This window comes from Gallinula chloropus (genome assembly GCF_964237585.1).
Source record: "Gallinula chloropus genome assembly, chromosome: 3".
In the NCBI taxonomy this organism is placed as follows: Eukaryota; Metazoa; Chordata; class Aves; order Gruiformes; family Rallidae; genus Gallinula; species Gallinula chloropus.
The window spans coordinates 67,610,160-67,636,500 of NC_140087.1; the positions used below are offsets into that span (position 1 = coordinate 67,610,160).

The 26,341-nt window shown below is 44.4% G+C and overlaps 1 protein-coding gene across 1 annotated transcript; it reads left to right on the top strand.

The window, feature by feature from the left end:
* The first annotated feature begins 465 nt into the window (after positions 1-465).
* UGP2 (UDP-glucose pyrophosphorylase 2) lies at positions 466-26,275 on the top strand. The gene is made up of 10 exons (XM_084261765.1): positions 466-735; positions 6,318-6,445; positions 6,995-7,102; positions 19,692-19,877; positions 21,196-21,329; positions 21,976-22,273; positions 23,270-23,467; positions 23,655-23,897; positions 24,355-24,459; positions 25,372-26,275. The coding sequence occupies exons 1-10, from the start codon at positions 717-719 to the stop codon at positions 25,477-25,479; spliced, it is 1,527 nt and encodes a 508-aa protein (XP_084117891.1). The 5' UTR covers positions 466-716; the 3' UTR covers positions 25,480-26,275.
* The last annotated feature ends 66 nt before the right edge of the window (positions 26,276-26,341 follow it).

Consider the following 26,341-nt stretch of genomic DNA (forward strand, 5'->3'; position numbering starts at 1 on the left):
GGCGGGGGCGCGCGCGGCACGCGGGTCTCCGCGCCGCCGCCCCGCCCCTCCCCGCCCCCCGCCGCCCGCGGTGCCGGCAGCGACGAGGTGGGTACGGCGGGACCGCCGCCCCCCCCTCCCCCCCCGCCCTTAGCCCCCCCATCTCCTCCCCGGTGCAATGTGAGGGGGCGGCGGGATGACCCCTCGCGTCCTCACCCTCCCTCCCCGCCGCCTGAGGGAGAGGCGGGGCCGCCCTCAGGCCTAACGGCCGCGCGGAGCACGAGGAGCGGGGGCCGTGCCGCGCCGGGCCGGCCTGTCCCGTCCGGGAGCGGGGAGGGGCTGTGCGGGGAGCCCCGGGGAGGCGGGCAGCTCAGCCCGGAGAGGAGGGGAGAGGAGGGGAGGGTTGGGGGGTGGTGAAACCCGGGGCGCGGCGGGTCCGCCTCTTTCATTGATGAAATTTAAATTCCTCGGGGTTTGCCTCCCGCCCGCCGGCCCGGGAGGGGACTGCTCGGCTGAGGGGCCAGCGCGGCGGGCGGGCTGCTCCCAGCGGGGCCGCCGTCTCTCCCGTCTCCCTGCTCCGTTGCCGCGCAGCTGCCCGGCGGCCAACCTCAGCGGGGGCGCGGGAGGCAGCCTGCCCTCCCGGCCTCTCCCTCACCGGCCCCGGGGTTAAAAAAAAAACAAACCCCGAGACCCCTGTATTTGTAAGAGCAAAGTGCTAATTTTATTAAAGCGCGAAAATGTCGTCCTTTATGAAAGGTAAGCTGGCGTGCTTTGTAATTTTTTTTGGCTATTCAGCTGGGCATGCATAGATTCTGCTTTTTGGGGGGTTTTCCTTCCCCTTCCTCCCCCCCCCCCCACACCCCGTTCTCTCCTTTCCAGCAGCCCGGTCCAGCGCAAGCAGCAGTAGGTGCAGTAGTCAGTCCCATCGGCGACGGAATTGTCATGTGCGAGGGCTTCCTCAGAGTGCTCCTCGTTATTTGGGAGCGGGGCCTCCCCCCGGCTCTGCTCCGCTCGCTTCGCTTACCTCGGCGGGTGCGTGGCTCTGCCGTGCGGTAGAAGCGCACGGTGAAACCGGGTGGTTGCGGCAGCAGGAGGGCTCCTGGCCGCGACGGATGCACTGGCGGGATCTGGAGTATACGGGGGGATCTCACAAGTGCAGATCTTCCCCCTCCGCTAAGAGGTCTGTTAAAGTTGGGGGAGAAAGAGTGCTGAGGTCGAACGTCTTCACTTTTTTTATCGGAGGCTTGAGTTTACGTTGGTGTTTTCTGATCCCCATAGACTCTGGCACTCACTCCTTTACTCTCCACATGCGTGAGCGTACATGGTCCGAGTCTCGGATTCCTTTATTGCAAAACAGGGAACTGGCCCACAAGAGGTCATTTCGGGAAGAAAAAAAGACTGGTGCATTGCTGTGGCAGTTTTCTCTACTAATGGTGCATGTATGCTTTTTGTAATGACGTCCATGCCTGTAGGTTTCCTTAACGTAAATCCATGAAGGCCTATTGGCACATGTAGCACTGCCTGTGGAAAGAGTAGGTCGTTTTGCTGAGCAAACTTGTATGTTGCAGGAACTCGAGGGTCTTCACGGGCTTTGGGAGGTTGCTGATCATCCAATGGGTGCCTAGGACTGTGCAACACTTGCTGTGTAAATGCATCAACTGTCTGCGAATGTCCTGTGGCACCCGCATAAAGTGTAGAGAGCTGAAGGGGGTTCGGAAGTGTTGCAGCCACGTTGCTTAACCAGCCCTCGGAAAGTTATCAAGATAAGCTCTGTCTTGCTGTGAAATACGTTGTGATTACATTACGAAAATACGTTCTGAATTGTTCTTTTTAAGTGGAATTAATTGGCTTATCTCAGCCAACTGCTGAAGGTAGCCATCTTGCAGGCAAGGGATATTATTTATGAAATTGGAAGCTGGAGAAACCTATGTAAGGATCATAACCAGTTTTTAAAATATGGCCAGTGATTTGAGAATCCTAAAAGCTTTTATAAAATGTAACTGCCATTAATGTGCTCTTTTATCAGGCCAGTAGTACTAAAACATGTTGCCAGTGTCAACTGATATTTTTAGCCTGAGTGTCAGCTGCTAGACTTAGAAATCCAGCTGTGTGCGACAATAACACCTAAGCTCTTGGTGGGTGCAGCTGGCAAGAATGGCTTCCTAGGTTGCAAACTTGTAAGTTAGCTCAGGTTAATGTGCTCATCCATTAAAGAGAGAGAGAGCGCGTTTAGGTTTCATTTCACATGTGCTTCAGCCCGACATATGTTGATGAATTTTTGCTGCTAGTAGTAGGAAAAGAAAAATGTTTGTAAAAGCTGAGTGGGTATGCTCAGTTCTAAAAATGAAAAGAAGTAATATTTATTAACATCATGCATTACGGTGTGAGTGTTTAAAGAGATTTTTATACTCACCAGGGATAAAAATTGCTTTGAACTTTCAGTGGAGTTGGTGGAACTTAAGGCATTCAGTCTGTACCCTCGGCACAGAGTTCAAGGATAGAGCACTTAAAGTTCAGCTGCGTGTTTTAACTTACTGGCCACCCTTGATTTTTATGCAGTCAGGCTCCAAGGAGACCTAAATAGTTTTCTGCTGTAGAGCTTTCCGTATATTTCCTTGGATGGCAAAAGTAATTGCAATTCATAACGGACCAAAAGATTCCCAGTTTTTTCACGAGAGGGGGAACTTCTTGCCTGACTTGTCCCACAGCTCACTCCTGTGCTGGGTCCTTGTATACCGAGTACTAAGGCAGTGAAGTTCGTGTCTGGGCACATTGATGAACAAAACTGATCAATCCTAACAGGTTCTGTGCTTTATTTTAGAATAAGAGGAGGGATGGCAGAAAGGAAATGTGTGAAGATCCTTAAGCAAGGGTTCACTGCTGTTTAGTCCTTGCACAGTTTTCCTAAGGATGTGTGCCCGTTATTTTGTTTCTGGTGGTGTAAGAAGACCTCCTTTGTTACTAGCCTGATCTGTTTTTTCATATATCAGTTATAAAGTTATATATGATAAACCCTCAAATACTCAGTCTCATACAGTAGTTTGTGCTGCGAAGGTGGGGGGCAGGATAGCAGTGAGAGCAGAGCACAAAAGCGTGCTAGAAATAACAGTGGGGGCAGGAGGGTTTGAGTGAAACTCTCCACCCGCCAGGCACCACTGTGAGCTTGATTAAAGAGCTGTCCTTTCTCTACTATTTGAGGGAGCGCTTTCTGCTGAAGCCATTAAAGTAAGATATCCTGGGTGGTCATTTTGCAAAGCCCAGTGTTTTCTGAAGCCTCAACGATTTAGTCATGCTCTTCTGTTCCTAATTTCCTGCGTGGGCCGATCCCTAAAGAGTCTTCCACTACCTTATCCTACCCTTCTCTTCATGCAGACGAGTGTTCAAGAATATTGATCCCATAAAAGTGGGCTTAGGCTGAAATCTGAGGTGTTGGTGGCAAAATAGTTTGGAAGAAGCATTTCTCTTTAAAAATCATTTGGGAGTTTATGGCTGCACGAACCCTTGGAAATGTCTTCCTAGATTATCCAGCACCTCTGCCTCCCATCTGGTTTTTAGAGGTACAATAACTACTTTTCATTACAGCCTTAGGAAATTTTACTTGCCTGCAGGAAATAACTGCTTTCAAATACGCAGTTGCACTGGCCTTTCTGTTTCCTCATTGCTGCTTGGGTGAAAAGGGAAATAAACCTTCACCCAGGCTGTTAGATTTAACAGTGGCTCATGCTAAAGGACTACAGTTGTCTTTCTGCCGGCAGTAGGTTGAGGTGCATAAACTCCAGCTTCTTCTCAAAAACTGAGACGGGAGCAGCTCGTGCTGAATTCATTCGTTTGAAGCAGATGTGCCAGTGCTGTGCTTGTGGTCTTGCTTTGGAGAGCCTTTAGAGTGTTGTAGATCCCTGTCCAGCCCAAATCCTGATGGGCATCTCTTAAGATAAATGGTTAAAAGCCTCTGCCTTGCAATGGCACATTAAGAGCAGAAAGGCTTTGAGTTGCTGTTTCTCTTGGCTGCTTAGTGGCAATACTCAAATTCTCTTGTGTGCAGAATATGCAGGCATATGCATGTTCTTATAGACTCTAGCCACGTCCTTGCCCCAAAATGTACCACTTGTTGTTATTAGAATAATAATAACAACACTAATAATTCCCTCTCCAAGCAGCTGTGCCCAGGCATGTTGAATCTGGGTGGGACTGAAGGGTTGCAGTAACAGTGAAATGGTCAGCGTAAAGCCTCAGTATTCGCTGTCTCCAGTGGAGGGTACAGCCGCCAGCGCTGGCAGCTTTGGCAGCCCAGTGTCAGTGGGAAATGCCCCATCTAGCTGGTAGCTCTGCATGCTTGGCGTTTGGCAGAGGCAACAGGTTGGCTTTCCTTCCATTGGTGATCAAACACGTTTGGCATTTGCTTGTAAAGTTGTGAAGAATTTATAGTATTATAAAAAAAAAAAAAAGGCAGCTTGGATGTTATTGTGCGTTTGCTTTTATGATGCCTTTTTCTTTTGATTTGTTTGTCGTGTTAATCTGGTAGATACGTACAAGTCTCTTGGCTACTATGAGTGGAGGTTGTCCTGCCTCTGCAGCAGCCTGGGATAGCTGCTGTTGCTGGCTCAGCCTCACTTAGCCTCGGTGTGTTTAACAGCACAAAGGACAGTCTCAATACTTGACATTTGCAGAGTTTTCTTCCCAGATGCGTTGCATCATAATGGCGGTTTCACATGTTTTACAGGCTGATGAACTGTGAGAAATGGCTGCTGCTGTTGCTGTTTTACAACATGTTGCAGGGAGGATTACAAACATGTGAAAGTACCTTCTAGCAGTTGTTCCTCTAGAAGTTTAAACAGTGTTTCAGTATGCAGCAGCCCAAAATGTGTGAAGGTGGTACTTGCAGAGAGCTTGGTATGAAGTATTAACCTGGTACTGACTTCCTCGTTCCTCTGGAGGAGGAGGTGCTTCCTAATCAAGAGCTGTCTGCGTTTTTACATATTCGGCCTGGAAAGATATGCCTAACAGGCTTTCAGCTATTACCTGCTTTTACTACTAAATGAAGCATTTGGTTAAAAAAAAATAGGAGTAGAAAAAAGAACCTATCGTGCACTGTACTTCTCATCTTGAGCTGGCGTGTCCCCTGTGTCGCACCACACACAGTATGTGCACTGCAGCACTTGTCTGTCTTTTTCCTCCCCTACCTGCAAAACAGTACAGTCAGGAAAATGGCTTCTGTGGGCTTCAAAGCAAGGATTAGACACTGTCACTGAGGCTGTGGAATACTTTGCTTAAAAAAATAAAATCAAAATTGTATTAAAATGAGCTGACTTTGGCTTGCTTAGATGCTATCAATAGTATGGCCTTTTAATGCATATTCTAAAGAAGTAAACTTTAAACACAGGTCCATCTTCCTACAGTGTATTCTGGCAGTATCACTCTGTTCACTTGCAAAGTTTCCTCCTGTCCCTTTTTGCACTAGTATTCAGGGTGTTTCTAAAATCCGGCTATATTTGGCAATACATCCCTCTCCGTGACACAGAGAAGTGATTACTCAAGGGATTTGGCAGAAATTAAATTAACTGAGGTCTTTAGAGAACATACTCAGAATGTCTTTTGAGAATGCATTTGCTTCAAATGCTTTCTGTTGGAAAATAGTCACGTTATCTCCCATTTCATTCTGTGATACGGACTTCACTATATAGACCGTTTGTGTATTTACTCTTTTTCACATTTATGGAGCTTATCGCTTTCAAAAGCAAAACAAATGCTGAAGTGATAGACAGACTAATTTTCTAGGTTGCTTAGTAACTGAAATGCGTGCTGTAGTGTGAAAATACTCGTAAGAGAAAGTAAGGGAATATTCACTGGAACAAACTGAAGATCGTGTGAAAGTGCACTGTATAAATAATTAAAACATATGTTTTTATTTTCTTCTGTGAACAGAAAGGGTACCTTTGGTCACAGTGTTCTACATAAATGAATTTTTTTTTAGTGAAAAGCTTTTTCATGCTTTTACTTGTTAAAGTATGTTGACGCAGAGGGATTCTTTGGCTGTCTGGCAAGAAAAGCGTACTGCTGTGGATTTGTGGACACATCTTGAGATGGATCATTGGCCTTTTGGGACTTTTTTGAGTTTTGAGCAAAAGGTGGTTCTCTGTGTCCCCAATTTAATGTCTGTTCTCCAAGTCAGTAGGAACAAAAATGCTGGATTCCTGGAGTGCTAGCACAGTAATAACATGAGACTAGATTATGTGAGTTCATTAGTTTTTAAAAGAAAATTCAAGGCTATTTTTAGTCTATTTGAGATAGTTTTCTTCTTTTTCCATTAACCTGTGTTTTTGTTTTTACTTTTATTCCAGATTTAAGCAAAGCAATGTCTCAAGCTGGCAGTTCACAGTTTCAGGAAGTCATTCGACAAGAGCTGGAGTATTCAATGAAAGTAGAACTTGATAAGATACTTGCGACTGCACCTTCAAATGAGCTAGAGGTAAGGACCATGATGTGGATGCCAGCCAGAGCATGATAAATTAGGTGTAGGAGATTGAGAGAAATATTATAGAGGGAGAAAAATTACAAAATACAGCGATTCTTATTTTTAGGATGTGTGGAAGAGTAGCCTAGATACAATTACCAGCATGAGACTTTAAGTTCCATATAAATCAGGTGACAGAGTTGTTAAGTGTTTAATCATCTTTAGTTATTAAAGGTTCCATGTAATCTTTAATGGATTATATATATATTTATATACAAAGGGAGGGTTAAATTGGTGCCCTAAGGATAGGGCCAAATTGTAATGGTTATTGCTTTGACTAAAGACTTGTCTTTTAGGTATCCAAATTGCGTTTGTACCTTGAGTTTTAGTGGAAATGAGCTTTGGTACCTTCTAGAATTGTACTTAAAATTTAGCATGTCTCTACTTCAGTGCTGATAAAATTACTCGTGTGAATAGGTTGTACATCGTGTTTGTAGAAATGTTTCTGTGGTTGAATAGGTATGCATTGAATACCAGCATTAACTAATGCATTTCTCTTTGTAGCACACTAAAAAGGACCTGGAAGGATTTAAGAAGCTCTTTCATAGATTCCTGCAAGAAAAGGGGCCGTCTGTGGACTGGGGGAAGATTCAGAGACCTCCAGAAGATTCTGTAAGTTGTGATGAAGTGGCAGTCTATAGGGAACATAAAACTGATGATTGCTACTTGTAGCAATTGATGCAGTCACTCACAGAATGGATACAACAGCCGTGGTTCTGTAAAATCACACAGGGCAACGCTTTGGGTTCTGTCTGGAAAATAATTATTTATTGACATATGTTGTATGTGTTCCTGAACAGCAGGTCCTACTTAAGAGATGTGTCAAGTTGTTCTTCAGTGTTATTTTGTTAGCTGTTCTTTGAGAGGGGAACAAAGTGGAACAGATGCCATCTTACCATTTGGCACCTTCTCTGGAGTAAAGTGTCTTGTGCTAGAGGGGAAGCAGGTAGGCCCCTTGTTGTTTCCCCTTTCTCTCTTGCCTGAGAAAGAAGGTTGTGCATCTCTGATGAGACCATTTCCAGCAATCCATTCTGCTAAATAATTTGCAAGGGACATATGGCAAGTGGGCTGGGTTATATATCTCATCTAGCAACTTCTGTAATCTCCAGCAGCTCAGTAAAAGCAAGGAATCTGAAACAAGTAGTCAACTGTGGGGGTTTTTGAGAGTAATTTTCTAATGTCAGCTATGTTGTTACAACTTATAACCTGCCACTGAGCTGCTGCTGAAAAAGCACTAAATATTTTTCTTCAGCACTGTTTAGTACTGAAATAAACACTTCCAGTTAAACCTAACCTCGTTTTATTGACTCATCTGTGGCCCTAGGCTGCCTTCTGACTCTAACAGTGTAGCTGTGCTATGCATTCTTGCTTTTCCCAGTGCAGTGATCTTGGCATATTGCGGGACTTCTGTATCCTCATGCATGTGTGGTTTCTCTTAGCCTCTCTGTGGTGATTCAATGAGGCTCTGTTTGCAACTGAAAGGCAGGCTGTCCGGTTACTTCCAGAAGAGATGCGGTGCTGCTCTTTAAAGTGTTGAAGAATTATGCTGTTTTAGAGCAAGTCTAGGGTTTTTCCAAGGTTGGGTGTTTTCTTTCAACTTCAAAAACATGTGATGTGTTTCTCTTCTGTACTGGAACACTGAATGAAGTGTTGCTTTGGGGAGAAATAAAAGCCTACCTTCAGTAAAAGGGGCCAAGGTGAGGAATTGGAGTTCTAGATAACGTGACTTAGAAGGAAGGATGAAGAAGAGGGGGCTGCTTTTAGTCTAGAGGGGGTGAGACTCTGGGGAGCACTAAGTCTTTTAAATATGTAAAAAGCTAGTTGCAACAAGGAAAGGAATAAACTGCTTTCTGTGTCAAGGTAAATCCTGGGATTAAATGACAGCAATTTGATGAGACTGAATGGGCTGCTTTGTGGAGAGAGACCAACCTATTGTCTACGTTCAAAGTTTTACACACCTTCTTTCAAGTTCTGCAAAGGACTGAAAATTACCTGGTAGGACACTGGGACCACGTTGCAAACAGGATCATAATAAGACGCTGCAATAGGCTGTTGGGAGGCTCCCAGACAAGGCAAGCTGTTTAAAAAAAGTTAGAGGTCTAACTTAAGGTCATGGAGGTCTGGAAGGAGAGCAAGATTAGAAAGGATATCTCCTTCCTTATGGTCTGCACTGGCACACTCTCAGTTCCTTCAGATATATAGCAACTTTTGACCAAAAAGGAAAAAAAAATCAAACTCAAACTATTAGGACTCCTGAAAAACTACATCACTTCACCTTATGTGAGATGCATGCATCTTGGAGAAAATTTTGCTGCCTATCACAAACTCCAAATAATTATACTTAATAAACATCACAGAAGAAAGCTAGAGAAAAACACCCACAAACCAACCTCCTTTTTCACTTCATAGTAAGAATCTTGTTTTAAGATTCCTTGGAGAAGTTCATAATTACAGACTTCCTGGTCTGACAGGAGGGGTTGAGGGCTCTTAAAAACTGAGAGCAAACTTCAAATTTTTGAGTATTTTCTTCATTTCATATTTTTTTTCCCCTGACTGTAAGTTCTGTTTTCCTATCTGCCTCAAACCCTGCCTGTATTAATCCTGCCTCCATCACCTGTTTAAGTTGGCCATGTAGTGCACCTACCACGGAAAGGGAAAGGTGTCTTACATGAAATGTTTTTCTGATGACCTGTAGTGTCATTTTTCCCAAATTATTCATTGCTGGCGGAGGGGGGGGGGTGTGAGTTGGGGAATTATTAGATAAAGATGGATTTATGCAGGATCAGAATTTCAGAATTACCAGTGTAGCTAGTATAGGTAAGAACAGTAGGAGCTTTTAGAAGCAGTAGAGTGATGATATTAGAAGGGCCTTAGACTAAAGAATTCTTCAGGACAGGTGTCCATCTGTAAATACATGCAGACTTCCTCTTGAGTGCTTTTGTTTGACTCTGAGTTTATATAGCTAGGAGAAGAAACAGCTCAACTACTGTGCTCTCTTCCTGGTCTTGTTAGAACAGTACAGAGGATGATGCACACAAGGCTTGTTTGGAAACTTGGTAATCTTGCATAGCTGCCTGATCAGACACCTCTGTTTTAAGAGGTGGTAGGGGTGCTCTGCTGCTTTTGAGAACCTTGCTCTGCAAGAGTCACAGCCCAGAAAGCAATGACCTACTCTCCCCAGTGTGACTGTCTGCAGTTGCTGTACAGAACTGGTTGGCTGCTTGTTCAGTCCAAACCACTGGGAATTCTGTCAAGTGTAATCTTCAGCTGATACCTAGTAGAGCTTGGAGTATCTTCTTGTGCATGTGTGTATCTGTGTGTATATACAGGCAGACATATACATGTGTGTGTACATACTTAAAAAAGTAAAAGCAGATGAAAATGAGATGGAGTTTTTAGCTGCTAAGAGGAAAAAAAACCCACAGCCAAAAGTTCATAGTTTATTGCATTTATAGGCTTTGTCTTTTAATTTTCAGTTTTACATGAGGTACTTCTGATTTTGAGGTTAGGTGGGAAAGGTCTTTCAGGCTTTTGCCCAATGCCATGGGACTGCACTATGGAGGGGCAGACTTTCTGATCAGACTTCCATGTGTCCTCTGTGTTATCCCCTTGTACTTGTTCTTTGAATGTAGTTTTCTGTTCTTTCCTGAAGCATTTACTGGCAAGTAAAAGCTCCTGTCATCAGTAAAGAGAAACAGAAATGATTATCTTGTAGTATTCCTCCATTTTTCTCTGCAACGGGAGATTTCATCTCTGACCTTCGTGTTTTCAGTGTAACAACTAATACTGATAGGCAAGCAAACTGTAAGCTCTGGACCATGATAACAGAAGATTGAACCCATTTCACGCTGTATTGGTAAATTTCTGACTTGTTTTTTTCCTTACAGATGCTTTGCTTCTATGTGTCCAAAGTCTTACAATGGTAGTTGGCATAGTTAGGACCCATTACTTCCTTCTCTGAAGACTCTAACAATATATTTAGAGTGCTGGTTCACAAGGAGACGAGGTAAAGAATGTGGACATGGCAAGTGTAATTTAATCCTGTTGATGTAGATTGCAGTGATCTGTTTGTTTGAGTTGGAAGCAATAGCAAAGTCCTGATTGGGGGCCTCCAAGGAAACTGCAGTGATCACGTTAACCTCAGAACAGCAATGCAAAACCTCAGCTAGGTTGTAGAGAGAGCATTCAAAGACATGAGTGTGAAAGGAGCATGGCAATTAGAGGGTTTATTTCCCCGGTGCTGGGATTCTTATCTGCAGCTCAAGTTGTCATCTAAGTGAGCTATACCATGAAGGAAAAGAATGGATGTCATGCTCTTACTGAAAAGCAAAATGTCTTCCTAATATTTGACTCTGGAGACATGTTTTAAGGGTTCACTTGGTGCTGTTTCTGAAACTGTCCCTTTTCCTTGTTCTGCAAGTACATATTGACTAATATGGGTGTATTCCTTTCCTGTCCGACTGTGATGACAGCCCTGATACTCATTTTATCTGTCTCTGACAAACTCTTCCAAACCTTCTTGGAGTAGGAGTATGCTTCTGAAATCTGTTAGTCAAACTCCCGACACTGCCTCATGTAACTGTTCTGAAAATCACTTGTGACATTGTCTGGAAAACCAAAAGAAGCAAGATACATCATCTTAGAAAAATCCCAAACCACAGTTTTGAGACGTCTCAAATGAGTAACACTCCAGTCATGTATCTGTAAGCCATGTCATTCCTGCCCATTTTTTGTTCCTGAAATATTTCCCCATCAGCACTTACTTGTCAAGTCCACTGTTCCAAACTCTTACAACAAGAATTGATTTTTATTACTGTGGAGTATTTCTCTTGCACGTGTATACGCTCATAAGTGATGAGGTAGTTCTCTGTGTTAGTGCCTACACATGACTGAACTGCTAGGTGATGGCACTGGCATCTGGCAGTCTCGATGCTGCAAGGATCCTGCTTGAATCTGAATTCTTGATGTTTGTTGTTCTCTGAATTAAAGACCCAAGGCTTCATTGCCAAGTTGTCATTTCCAATGTCTATGTCAAAAGAAGCTGAAATGTTTAGCGAGGCTGAGTTACAAATTTTGCATTGTAGCTGATGCAGCATCCAATGAACTAAGTTCTTGATGGAATGATGGAACAGTTAATTTCATCAGTATTTTGCTCTGAAGGTTCTACATAAGCTAGTTTCAGGCATGATGGTGAAGGCTTGGGGTAGTTGGCACTTCAGCAAAAACAGAAGATTTTGAGGCAGTCTGGCCCTGAGCTGAGTTGCAGACTTTCTTCTTTTTGGAGAGCTGTGTTGTGAGTGATGCAGGAAGAACGTAGTGAGACTTGAAAGCTGAATTTTTTTTTTTTTTTTTTTTTGGCTGTTCAGATGGCGTCTGAACGTTGCCAGTGCAACTCTCATCCCCCCCAGCAGAAGCTCAAGCATAAATGTTTTAGATCCATCTACAGTCTAATGCAGAGTGGTATTGACCTCAGGGCAGGTGGGAAGTGGTGGCAGGGAGTAAGGATCTAGTCACATTACTCTCATAAAGTGAGTGTAAATCTCTGAGGATCCTGCTGGTGGTGAAGTGTTCATTAAGCTTTCTGATGTACCTTCAGTACATTAAAATCAGTGTTTATCATCTCTTTGTTAATGAGAAGAATGGTGGTTTTTCAAGGTATCTGTCCAACCTGAACACAATCTCCAATGTTGATGAAACACAGCAAGAGTCTGCTTTTTGCACGTTTCTGTTCCTGAAAAGTTCTAGGGGCTTCTCGTGTATGTCCCCTGTGAAACGGCAGCACTGTGTGGTGGCTTTTTTCCAAGAGCAATCTCATGTTGACAGCATGTCTCTGATCCTAGAGTAACTTATGTCAGTATTGACCTTTAGGAGGTCCGTGGGTAGGGGGACGGTAAGGATCGATGTAGATGCAGCATAAGAAAAGTGCTTAGTAGTTTGGGCAACAGTCTTTAGATAAGAAGTGAGACAATGTGTGCATGTTTAATTCCTCTCAGTGCACGCTTGGAATTGGATATCTGCCGTCAGTTCTTACATTCACGACCCTGTGTGCTGTATCAGCTGTCCCTGCCTCTCTGACAAATCCATGCTGGTAACCTTCAGGATCTCTTACCTTCTTTAGTTTGTTCAGACACATCCTGCAACACTGGAATGCCATATCCATGTCCTGCCCCTCTCATTTATTCTGTACATTTCCTCTTGAAAATCCGGCAGAATAAGTGAACTGTGGATAGAATAAACTAACTCTGAACAGATGGTATTCCTGAACGGATATGCATTTGGAATAAGAGAGGGATTGCGCTAGATCAAAAAACTCCAGTGCTGTTTGATTTTTTGCATATTAACATTCTGCAAACCTGCTTATATCAAAGATCCTTGCAGAGCATCTAGAAGATTGCTAAAGGATTTTCTTGTATGGAGTTGTCTTTGTAATGGAAAGGAAGGGTAAAAGAAAAGGAAGGGGATGCATGAAATGCGAAGGACTTTGAGTTCTGCATGAAAATCATTTTGCCTCTAGCTATAGAGTGTGTCTTACTGTTCTCTAGCACAGTCATAGCTGTTGCAAGGTAGTGAGTGCTTAAGGTCTAAACTGTCTTTGTAAGAGCTTGACATGACTGGTGAAAATGGTGCAGCTTCCAGTTGGAACCAGAATAGTGCAGTTCTGTGTGTCCTTTCTCTCCCCTTCCTCAGCTTCCACTTAGCAATAAATCTCAAATGAAAAAGGTCCTGATCTGTTAAAGGTTCTTTTGACTTGTTCTGTCCTCTGATCTGCAATGATGACCAGATCTGACATGCAAACCCATTGCTACAGCTCAGCTTGAAGGCAATACTGACCTCTCTGACCTTCAGATTCTCTCACTTGCACCTGCTTAATTCCCAATAGCATCAGAAAATGTTTGTGGCAGTTGGTGAGTGCCAGTGCAGCAACCATCCTGCTCTAGACCTCTTGAGGCAATGGTCTGTGGGAACAGATGAAATGGTCTTATTTGCGATACAGTCCTGTTAGGGAGTGCTGAAGTCTTCACACAGAAAGTGTGTTGGATGCTGTTTTGTGGATGACTTTCTGGTAGGTGCAGACAGCACTGCTGCCCTAGCTCTGGCTTGTGTTATTTCAGTCATGCTGATGTGCTCTGTTGCATGAACAGACATCTGGGGATGCTAAGGCATTGCTGATGCACGACTGGTCTAGTGTGTGTGCCTCTCTCTGGTTGCAGAACTGCTTGCTGATAACTAATTGCTAGAGCTGTTGTTGCTGCTGTCTTTGTGCAGTGTTTTGCTTAGGTCAGTTGCTTCTGTTTTATGGAGGGCATGCCATGCAGGAACTTTGGGCTTATTGGTGACAAGCTCCATAAACTTCCGATGTTTAGTGATATTTTCAGGTCAGCTGTAGCTGATTGGCAATCCCTTGGGGCACAGTTACATGCGTGATAAAGTTTGTGTCTGCTGTGAAGATTGCTATACAAGCTTCCTTTGAGCAGACTTCATAATCTGGCCTTTCTGTCCAACTAAGGAAAGGTACTTTATGTATAAACTGCTTTCCCACTTCCTCATACCCGAAGCAGCTGACTTACAGTCCTTATTTACTGTCATCTCTTACTATTTTCAAGGGAGCCTTCTCTAGCTGAAGCAGCATGCTTGTGTCTTTACACAGCACGTACGTATGTGGCAAGCCTGTACGTATATGTTCTGTTTCTTTTTCTTTTTTCCTAAATATTAGTCTCCTTGTTCTCTGCATCTTACTTCCTAGAAGAAAGGAGCTTCTCAGCTAAGTTATAAATAAAATGGCTCTGCAGACTTGAAAGCTTTCTCTGTCTTAATTTAGCTGAATAACTCCATTGCCAGTCATAAGTTTCCTGATGAAGGGCTGTAGTGTTCCTCTGTAACATAAAGTGCTTGTGTGGGCAATCTGAAATGGTCCTTTTTGAGATGGGTAGATGTGAGTATTTAGGAAGTGGCTTCCACACAATGTTTATCTAGGTTGCTACGGCTGCCCCAACTTAGTAACCTCATCCTGGTATTCTTTCAACAGTTGTTTATGCATGTGGCAGAACTATGTTAGAAACCAGGATAGATGCAAGTGACAAGTATTAGTAGCTTAGTAATTTTTGGATGATGTGAACGCAGCTCAGCAAGCCCTGCTTGCAGAGGAGGAAGAACAGTATCTGGGAATGCCTAGGGAATGTATGCTCCCACTATTGCTAAATGGAGAAGAGTGGGAGGAATGTTTCCTGCAAACCTCGTGGGTGGATAGGTCCAGTTTCTCACCTTCCAGTTAGTCTTCTGAATTAAGCTGCTGTTGTGAATTTGACTTTTCCAGTTGTCCATCTCCCACCACTTCTGGTGGGGAGGGGGAAGTACAGGCTCTGTAGAAATAGCGTAACCGCTACTGTCATGATTCTGTCTCCCTCCACCCCTTTAAGGAGCAGGAAGCATCAAGGCCGCTGTGTTCCACATCTCTGACATGAAGAAGGTGTAACTTCAAAAAACAAGCAAAATGCTTTCCATCGTCCCTGTGTAACATTATAACTTCATGTTAGTGCAGATGCTGCCGTTTATTTACTGAGAGTCTGAGTACGGTTAAACTTTTAAAAGTTGTTAGTTGTTCAGACTTCGTGAATGAGTCTTCTGCATTAGAAAGAGGCACAACAACAGATTGCTGCCTAAACACCCAAACAAACTCAAATTGTAGAGCTCTTAGGATGCTGAGCTCCCAGCTCTGCAGGCACAAACCCAAGTTAAAAAAAAAGACATAAAATAATCTTTTAAGAGTCTTACCCTCAGAGAGGCCTAAGGGCAGATGCTGCTGGAGGAGGTCATAGTTAGGAGCTGGTGCCTGCTCCCCAGGGTGCAGACCGGGTGTAGGGCCAGATCCCACCACAGCCTTTCTGGGAGTTGCTGCCAGGTTGTTTCCTTCCAGGAGGGCTAGACATTTGGGCAGCACCAGGATGGGCCTTTTAGCCCAGGGTTCAGTCACATCCCAACTGCTCTGGAGCCATGTTTGGCTGCTTCTGGTTTTGCTTATCCTGGCTTATGCATCTTTTAAGCCTTTGCTGAAGCGGGGCTGTGGAGATGCTTCCAAAATGCTGCTGTTAAATTTAAAATGTGAAGAGGAATGTTTTGATAAGATGTACTGGTATGACAGTTGTGTTACTGGGCATCACTCTTATCTTCTGCAAAGTCTGATGCCCAAGCCCAGTGGCAGAGTTCTGTGCTGGAAAACTGACAGTTTGTTTGGTGTTTTATTTCCTGTTATTTCAGGTCTGGTGTAGGGTCTTCTGCCCCCCTGCCCTAAGACTCCTTTCATTTCTAGCTGTCACCTTATCTTCTACCTTCTTCCATCTTATCAAACCTTAGCTGTCTCTTTACTTCCTTATTTTAACCTTCTGTCATCTTTGGATGATGCAGTGGAGCAGAATTTATAACCTGGAGGCAGGAAGCTGTGCCAGGATTTGGGGTACAAAAGGAAGAGTGGGAAAAGGCTGCAGTTGGCCAGAGATTGTAACCAGCAGATCTGAGGGAGGCCATGGACAGAAAAAGGCAAGGCAAAAATGGATGGATATTTTCCTTCTGGTCACAATACTTCATACCCTGTGCCTGTGTTTCTCAGAGTTACATGTGTCTTGGATTATGGCATAATCTTGATATCTCTAGGCACTGTGTGACTAATTGTGAAGACGTGTTTGTGATTAGAACAGTTGTTTAATTTCTTGATATCGCTAGATAAAGAGCCTTTTTGCATAGAATGAATGCTGTCACACCCTCACATGGGGAAGCTGGAATGGGCAGGCTTACCTATACTGCTTCCCTAGCAAAGTGGTCCGACTAAGATACCTTTCAGTAACACATCTGACCTGTAATAGGAATTTGCATAAATTATTCATAACAAGTTGTGAAGTTATAGGTTAAGCCACATATTTAAAGCTGTCAGCCCTTTTAACGAAGGGATCTTGGAGAGCTGTTCTTAACCAGCTAGCTAACAAGGAAGGAGACTGTTTCTAATTCTCAGTTCAAGGAAGCAGATATCCATTTTGATTTATTGAAATTTTTATATGGGTCACTAAGTAATGCATTACTGCCAAACTGTTGTGTTTTATTTTGTGATCTTATGATACAGAGTGGAAACTGAGACTCTGTCAAACTGCTGGGACCTCCCAAAACCTTGTTTGAAAAAATCTCTCTTAGTTAGATGTGTGAATCAAATTGTGGTGACGTAGGTAACTTTCTAGGGATCAAAGGTCCGGTTGTCCGAAGGTCAGTAGTGTTCAGGTGAAAGCCTTGGCTGTCAGATTTCCTCTCCTGTGTCCTTTATTGATCCACCAGCCTTTCCTGACAGGTATGTGTGCTTGTCAGTGACTAAGAGGACTGCTTCTTTCTGTGGCTGGCGTTCTCTGCAGATTCAATGGGAGCAGCATGCCAGTATCTCCTGCTTGGTTTCTGCAGTTAGTTCTCCTTAGTGAGAGAGATTCACTGCTAGCAGCTGACTGTGCCTGCGTTACTGCTGGCTGCCTGAACCCTGGCTCCACTCTTACCTTTCAGCGTGATGAAGGAGTGAAATAAGTGCAATCTAGCTTGTAAGAGTAGGAACAAACAGGAAAGTCGTAGGTATTGAAGGTACTGCTTTCCAGCTAAGTCACAGGCATGGTAGTTAAACAGTTTTCATCTCAAATGTGACAGTAACTTCACACTTTGGATAGTCTCTGCATTACTCCTAAAGCCCTTCACCTGCATGCACTGCCTCAGGGGCTTTTGGCAGAGGGAACCTCCACTGCTTTTGAAACATGGAGAGGTGGGGTTGTCTGAACTTACTGGGTAGGTAGGAATGCAAGAACTTTGTAATGAGCACACAGATAGAAACATTTCTGTCTTTAATGTGGCAGTGAAGTCTTAGCACAGAGTTGTGTTTGAGTCTGGCTGTTACCTTCTCTCCTAGCAGCAGTACAGTCTGGGGGTGCCTGTATTCCCAGTACCTGCCAGAAACGTGCAGCAGAGTTCCTGGCCCTTGTGCAGAATGGAGCTTCAAAAGTTGCATTAAAAGAAAGCAGTGACTAGGCTTACTCGTCAAGCTTCATTGTTTTAGTTGTGTATCTTTGTTTTGGTGGGTACATATCACAAAACAGTTAAATTGTCTTGTTCCCCAGTAACACTGCCCACAGAGCCAAAAGTTGTCACAACATTGACTATAGATACTTTTCAATGTTCAGCATCGAGAGTGTTTCCAGGAGGAATCTGCTGCTATTCTCATATTTCAAGTTTTTATATTAGTTAAAAGTGTTGTCGTGGGAGAGTGGGGCTTTCAAGTGAAGTTACCCTGCGCATTGGGAAATTTTCGAAGCAGAATGAGTTTAAGCACTTGCATTGAGATGTTCCTCCTGGGCCAGCTTCCACTGTTTGATTAATGAGAGCTTAGTTAATCATTATGCTTTAACTTGTGGAGTGATCTTATCTTTAAATACATACTGTAAGCTCTCTGGATCCCGCTAAGGCAGAATTTCCCTAAAGTGAGGGATCTGCTCTAATCTGCTGCCTGTGGCGAACTGGAATGCTGGAGTTGCGCAAACTTTCCTCTCTGCCCCCCCCACTGGGGTAAGAAATAGGACTCCTGTTCTAGTGCAGCGTGAATTTCCATTGGAACCCAGGCCTGACTTGCCCAAAGCAAACACAATTCTGAAAACTGCTCTGTATGTATTTGTTTTTGCAGATCAGCTGTGGATCTTACACACCCCTTATCAGAACTAAAATCATTTTCTTGCCACTGCAGTACACACAGCACTGAAACATCAAAGCTTTTCTTCAAAAGAAAACCTCTAGAAGGGCATGGCTAAAGGATAATTGTATTGATTTTGCTCTAACAGTTTTGACATGATACTTATCATTGCATTGTTACCTTTGTTTCTTTGATTTAGGTGCTTTGGATTAGGAGACAAGCAATGCCTAATGCAAGGCACACTGTCTTTACAAGCCTGGTTTTACTTTCCATCACCAGCCCCAAATGTGACCCATGCTCTGGTTTTTAAGCCTGTGGGATGTAGCTGTCATCAAGGTAGAAGACTTTCTGCAAGGTGTAATGTGAGCTAGATGAATGCATCCTGAAATAGCATGATAAGAACTAGGAGCTCTTCTACTTTGTAGCACGCTATTGTGAGCCATGAATTATTATATTGGACTAGTAGCTGGAATGGAAATTGGTTTAGACTGAGTCAAAGAACCAACTGTTTGCCAAGAATGTTGCTTCTGGCAAACTGCACTGCGAAGTATTTAAAAAAAAATAAAAATCTGTGAGTTTAAGGTGCTCAGGGAAGAAAAGTTTTGTGTCCTGCATGTAGGGCATGTGTTCTTCAACTGTCTGGCTGAAGGGGGGCATCTTACCAGGGAAGTGAGTTAGGTGGCTTCCAAGGAGACCCCCTCTCTGGCTGCAAGGCAAGAGGATGGTAAGAAGAGGGCAACAAGGATGGTGAAGGGTCTGGAGGGGAAATCTTATGAGGAGAGGCTGAAGTCCTTTGGTTTGTACACCCTGGAGAAGATGAGGCTGAGTGGAGACCTCATCATGGTCTATGGCTTCTTAACGGGGGGAGCAAAGGGGCAGGTGCCAATCTCCTCTCTGGTTACCAGAGAGAGAACCTGAGGGAACAGCATGAAGCTGTGACACAGGAGGTTTAGGTTGGATGTTAGGAAGTTGTTCTTTACTGAGGGTGGCCGGGCACTGGAACAGGCTCCCCAGGGAAGCAGTCACAGCACTGAGCTTGTCTGAGTTTGAGAAGCGTCTGGACGATGCACTCGGTCACATGCCCTGACTTGCATGGCCCTGTGTGGCGCCAGGAGTTGGACTTGATGATCCTTACAGGTCCCTTCCAGCTCAGGAGATTCTGTGATTGTGTAACTGGCCTGACTTCTTTACTAAGTTTCCTCTACCTGGAAGAGGAGACAGATGTGTTTTGTCCCATGAAGCTGACGGTGGCTGGTGTCACACAGTGTGTACAACCTCTCAAGAGAAGAGGCTATAGCAGGAAATTGGGCTGTTTGTGTTGTAACAAATCAGGTTACGATAGACTCATTCTGCAAGTGTTCATTAGTGTCAAATCATATAAACAAATGTGGGTGTTGTTGCCAGATTCTAACTTTTGCAGGGTTTTAGGAGAAAGCAAATGCAATTTCTTTTCACATATGACAGCTGCTTTTCTTTTTTTTTTTTTCTTTCTTTTAACAGATCCAGCCCTATGAGAAGATAAAGGCCAGAGGACTGCCTGATAACATTGCTTCTGTCTTGAATAAGCTGGTGGTTGTGAAACTGAATGGCGGCCTGGGCACAAGCATGGGTTGTAAAGGCCCAAAAAGCCTTATCGGGGTGCGGAATGAGAACACCTTCTTGGATCTGACAGTTCAGCAGATTGAGGTAACTTTTGATGGTCTTTGAGTTGTTCTGGAGACTTCAAGGGATCTAGGCACTGTGACCTAACTTGGAATACACTTGCAGCTGAAATTCTTGCTAATTAGTTTTCTCTTTCTAATTTGATCTTAATTGAAGACAAGTCCCACTAAGCAGTTGTTCAGATTCTGCCCTTTTGGGGTAAGGGAAAGTTGTGATCTAGTTCTTGTTTGCATTATATGCCATGGTCATGGTGTCTGAGTTGTACTTTGGAATAAAACATTCCCTTTCTTTCTGTGCTGGGGATTGAGATGCGCTGAACTTTTCCTGTATGACCCTTTAAGAGAGATTACAGTGGAGGCTTGCCAAAAGGGAAAGGAGAGGGAAAAGAGGTCTGGCCACAGTGCTAGTGGTGGAGAATTGCTTTGGAAAGCACACAGGTGGATAAAAGGGACGGAGCTGTCGATGACTGAACTCTGTCCAAGTGTAATTCAGCCTGTGCACACCAACCCGGACAGTTGTGGCTGTGTCCAGAAACACAAGTAATCCAACTGTGGAGCTGGCCTGGCACAGCTAACTCCTGGGCTTCTTTCTGGCTCTCCAGGTGCAAGTCTTTAGCTTTGTAAGAACTCTCTTTATGTCCATTCACAGCAGCTCTGGGTTCCTTGTTGAATTAAAACTCTCATGCTGGGAGTGGTGACTGGCATTTTGTGCTGAAGAGGGAAAAGTGAAAGAAAATAACAGCTGTTGGTCTTGAGAAGAGGACATTTTGCTTCTGTTTTTAATGCAGAGTATTCCTCTTACAGCAGATAACTAAGATGGTGGTTAGGGTAGGAAATTTGGTGTGCCTGTTCCAGAGCTGTGCTGTCTACGTGGAAATGCTCTTGTATTTCAGCTCCACTTTACAGATGCCCAGATAATTAAGATTGTGACATTTAATTATGTACTCTTAATAGTGTTGTCCGTCTTGTAGCATGCCAAAAAAGGCTTAGAAGTGCTTACTGTGCAGAGGTGGTTTTGAAACCTTGCCCAACAGACTTCAGTGATTTGGGGAAAAACATGCCTTTTGCAATCAACAATAGCCTGAAACGTAAAATAATGTGGTGGTGTCATGCTCTTCAAATTTTGAATCTCAATGTGGATTTAAAAACAAAACCTGTGTAAATAAAATATATAATTGGGCCTTATCTTTACTTCTTACTAGAGTTTGTTTTACTTTACCTGTTAGGCAGAGATGCGTGTGGCAACAGATTTATTTCCAATCTGTTTTATCTAATAATTTTTCTCCCAAAATCCTACGTGTCAGAGTGAACACTAATAATATACTGCTTTGTTCCCACCTTAGCACTTAAACAAATCCTACAACACCGATGTTCCCCTTGTTCTCATGAACTCCTTCAACACAGACGACGACACAAAGAAGATCTTGCAGAAGTACAGTCACAGCCGTGTGAAGATATACACTTTCAATCAAAGCAGGTATCAAAGAAACTTCTCCACTTGGGGTGGAAGGAAGGACGAGCTTCCATCTCTCCATAACCCAGAGGGTGTGGGGCTTTTTACTTTGCAGTGCTGAGGTAGCAGTAGCATCTTCTGTACCTGTTATCAGTCCCTGTTTTAGGCCTCTCTGAAACACTGAAAGCAGAGTCGGAGGCGAGGTATTAAAATTAGGGAGAGGTGTGAAGGGGTGACTGTTTTGAGAAGAGTGTGGTTAACAGGGTGCTGGATGCTTGCCCCTTGGGTCCTGAATTTGCCTTAAGGTCCCTGGGCTCTGGAGTGAGACAGAACATGGCTTTCTTATCAAGAGCAAACTTGAGTCTGCTGAAGTGACTGATGATGTCAGAGGCATGCTTGGCATGCTATGAACCTGCGTGTCTGAAGAAAGCTGTGTTTCACCACAGTGGGAGAACTGTGGCTTTAAATTCTTGAATGAGAGATTGCATTCTGCAGCTTCTCAGTGATGGGTCTGTATTTGGATGGGTCTTTCAGGGCCAAGTACTTACACTAGCCTAGAAAGCAGAGCTTTAGAAGATGCGTGAATAAAGTAGTTGCACCTTTACTACTCTGTTTTCTTTATGCTCATCCAGCTTCCCTGAGAACTTAACAAAACCCACTGTCTTCCCAGGTATCCCAGAATTAACAAGGAAACTCTGCTGCCAATAGCCAAGGATGTATCGTACTCAGGAGAGAATACAGAGTGCTGGTATCCCCCGGGCCACGGAGATATCTACGCCAGTTTCTATAACTCCGGGCTGCTGGATAACCTCATCGCGGAGGGGAAGGAGTATATTTTTGTATCCAACATAGATAACTTGGGTGCCACTGTGGACCTTTACATTCTTAATCACCTCATGAACCCACCCAATGGAAAGCGCTGCGAGTTTGTCATGGAAGTCACAAACAAAACCCGGGCGGATGTGAAGGTAAAGGGGGGAGAGTTGTGCGAGTGTGTCCGAATGCCTGGCCTGTTGGTGGAAGGCCAGGTGTGCACGAATTCAGACATACATTAAATCTTCTTATAGCTATTTCAGGCACTGTTTAACACATCAGCTGTGATCTAATTTGAGATGCACAAAATCAGCAAGTTTATGAAATTCTAATTCGTGGAACAAATTGCATCTAGGTTCTGGGCAACAGCAGAACAAGGCAGACCTGGGCTTGATCAAAACACCTTCTCCACGCTGTGACGCAGGGGAGAAGTTTGGGGATGGTAAAAGCAGAGCGCTGAGGGCCGGGATACAGTAGCTGTATCTCTACAGACCATAAACTTGCCTGAACAGCCTATGCAGCCGTCAGGGTGCACGTTGCACGACTCAGCCTGGCTGAGCTGCCCCTCTGTTCCCACCCCAACTGCTTGACTTTGTACGCAAAGTCCAGGTTTGACAACCTGTCAGATGTTTATGGCACACATCAAGTATCTCTGATTTGTCACCTAACTGTACTTTGCTTCTGACCTTTTAAAGAGGAGGATGGGGAGGAAACGTGATTTTTATTCTGTACTCGTTAGGCATTAAGCAAGCTCTGGCTTGGTCAGCAGTGCACCCTTAGGAGTACAGTTCAGGTTATCAAAGTGCTGTTTGTTTCTCCGGGAAGTGCCATAAACAGATTAGATTTAATTTGGATTTTGCTCTGTAATCTAATGAAGTCCCGCTGAGGGTGATTTTTGATGCCAGCAGCACTTGCAAAAGATTCTCAACAACTTTCATTAGAAGAATGAACTGTCTTGGAGTGCTGAAACATGATCATTTGGGGGTTCTGACTGTACTTTAAACATGCTCTATAATTAGTAACCTGGTAGCCAGAACCAGGCAAGATATTTTCACTGGGGTTGAGCTTTAAATACCAACAAACCAGTGCATCTCTGGAGGGAGGGGAGGGTTTCTCTGGCATCGCACTTAGAACGTCTTTGACCCTTGCAGGGTGGCACGCTTACGCAATATGAAAACAAGCTGAGGCTGGTGGAGATTGCTCAGGTCCCAAAAGCACACGTGGATGAATTCAAGTCAGTGTCCAAATTCAAAATATTCAATACCAACAATTTGTGGATCGCTCTGTCTGCGATTAAAAGGCTGCAAGAGAAGAACGCTATTGACATGGAGATCATCGTTAACCCAAAGGTAATCAGCTAGGAAGGCTTTAGAGGAAATGGCCTCTAAAGAACTGTTTGTTTCTGGGTGACTAAACAGACTGCTGCCTTCAGAACGGAGCCAGACTGTCAGTAAACACAGAGCTCTGGCTTAGGCTCATCTCTAGTTCTGAGTGCTGTTACCTGCTGGTTGTGCTGACCTGAGTTTTCTCTTCCAGACTCTGGATGGAGGCTTGAATGTTATCCAGCTGGAGACTGCAGTTGGTGCCGCTATTAAGAGTTTTGAGAACTCACTGGGAATAAACGTACCTCGTAGTCGTTTTCTGCCAGTTAAGACCACATCAGATCTCTTGCTTGTGATGTCTAATTTGTACAGCCTTAACGCTGGATCTCTAACGATGAGCGAGAAGCGTGAATTCCCGACAGTGCCTCTTGTCAAACTGGGAAGTTCTTTCACAAAGGTAAACTCCTATAATTATACGTTGGTTTTATTGCTCTGAGTAAAGCTACAGTCCATAGCAGTAACAAGCTAAATGTGAGGTTTACTTCACGTACCTTTGCCCATCTGGCTTTCCCTTTTGCTCTCCTCTGTAAAGAACTGCTGGGCTGTTAGAACAGAAGCTCCTTAGCGGTGTGACACTGCACACGTGTTGCTGGGTGCTCCATTACCCATCAGCCGAGGAAACGGCAGGGTTGTGTGTGCTCTCCAGGGCTCGGTGGGATGCTGCCCTCCCTGTTCCTCAGTAACTACTGCTGACAGAAATGACAACACCGTGTTGCTTTCCAAGTAGCTACTCTTACATTTGTCAGATGTAGGTTCCAGAAAGAACCCTGAAAGGAGTTTTCAGGAAGCTCCTACTCTTGTCTTAATCCACAGATGCATTTAAAACTGTCTCTACTCTTTCCTCTCTTCAAAAGGTTCAAGATTACCTGCGGAGGTTTGAAAGTATTCCAGATATGCTGGAGCTGGATCATCTCACGGTTTCAGGTGATGTTACATTTGGGAAGAATGTCTCATTAAAGGTGAGTGTGTGACTGGGATACTCCTGCATAAGCGTAACTGCTCCTTTGTATAACAGATTCTACCCAAGTCAGGGCCTTTAGGCACAGTCCATGGAAGTTCTCCTAGTAGTCAAGGAAGTGGCCCAGGAGTGCAGAGGCTAAGGCTGAGCAGTCACCCTTATGAATGATGTGTGCGAGGTGTTACTGCTACAGCAGCTTCTCTGTAGGCTGGATGAGAGCCAAGGTTTCTGTGAATCTCACCACCACCACGGACTTGGGACTCTTCCAGGCAGCAGTTATATCTTTGTCCTTCAGCTCTGAGGCATGCACTGCCTCACCTCACCAGCTGGCGTTAGAGCCAGGGGCAGTTTCTTACCAGTTGAAGTTCTCAATTGATTAGTGAATGCTGGAGCTGAGCAAATTAGTTTCTCAAATTCTTCCTTAGGATCTGGCCAGTGGTCCTGGAACAGCCTGGGCCAGTTTAGCTGCTGACACAGATCAGGGCAGGATGGAGCACAACCTGCACTGGCCCCGGCTTAGGCTAGGAGCAGACTGCTTGCCCACAGCAGGCCTGGGTCCCCAGCTGCTCCTGTGCCTTGTAGCTGTGACATACCCATGATGTGGAGGTAGCAGGTTTCCATCTAAAAGCAAGGAGGCAAATGAAGTGTGCTTAGAGCAAGCACCTAGCTTCAAAGGCATCAGCTCTACTTGTAAGCCGATGGTATCTGCATTACAGCATTCCCAGCAGTCCTTGTTTAAAGCCTTTGTTGTGGGGGCAAGGAAAGTGTGCAGCACCAGCTCTGAGTGCATCCGGATTCTGGCTGGTAGAGCTGACTCCCGCCTGGTCCTCCAGCCAGCCCTACTCCAGCTCATCCCAAGGCAACAGGTAATAGAAAGTTTCTAATCGCTGCTTTTTCTCTCCTGCAAACCCAGGGAACAGTTATCATCATTGCAAACCATGGTGACAGAATTGACATCCCAGCTGGAGCTCTACTGGAGAACAAAATTGTATCTGGCAACCTTCGGATCCTGGACCACTGAGTCGGTGAAACGGCACAGTCGGTTCTGCAGACTGCTGTGCTAAACCAGCTCGTGATGGAAGAACCTTTTAAGCATTAGAAATCTAAGTACACAGAGGGCCTATGCTTTGTCATCTTCACAGTACCCTGCAGTATTAATTTAAAATTAATTTCTCTTGCTTATCTTTTTAAGCAGACACATAGCGCAATGGATGTGCGTAAGTAATGCTTCAGTCCTTAAAGAGATTCTGTAACTCAGTTAATATAACCTTGAAGTGCAATACTGTTTGTCTTGCGGTAAGATGGACAGATCTTCTTTGATAAGAAGTTATGAGGCTTGCCTCTAACATGGAGTAGGTTGGAGTTGCTGGTAACTGCGGAAGTAAAGCTGTGAAGCAATACACACGGGACAACACGGTTAGCTACTCACGTGACTCTTGATGAAGTGTAAGCGGCAGGCACAGTTGAAAAACCAAAAGTTTCACTACTGCTAAATGGGCTGTTAAACCCTGTATTTCATGTGCTCACACCCACCCTGCGCTGTAGCCCTCCTACCCCCACGAGCTGCAGGCCGGGGCTGCTCCCCTGCCGCGCCCCTGGGGTCAGGCTGTCAATACCTCCATTTCTGTAGTGTGAGAGCAGGAATCGTTGATGTTCCAAACTCACCCAAAGAATCGACTACTTGAGAAAAATGCCTCAGTATCCACGTGTGGTGTTTGCTTTTTCACATCCCGTTTAAGACTGGACCTCCTGTTCATATCTTAATCCTCAATCTGCCCTCTTTTTTTTCAATAAATGGATCATGTTGACTACACTCATGTTCCTATTGTCACAGCCATGTATGTTAATTTATCTCCTATTGAGTCATTTCTAAATTTGTACAG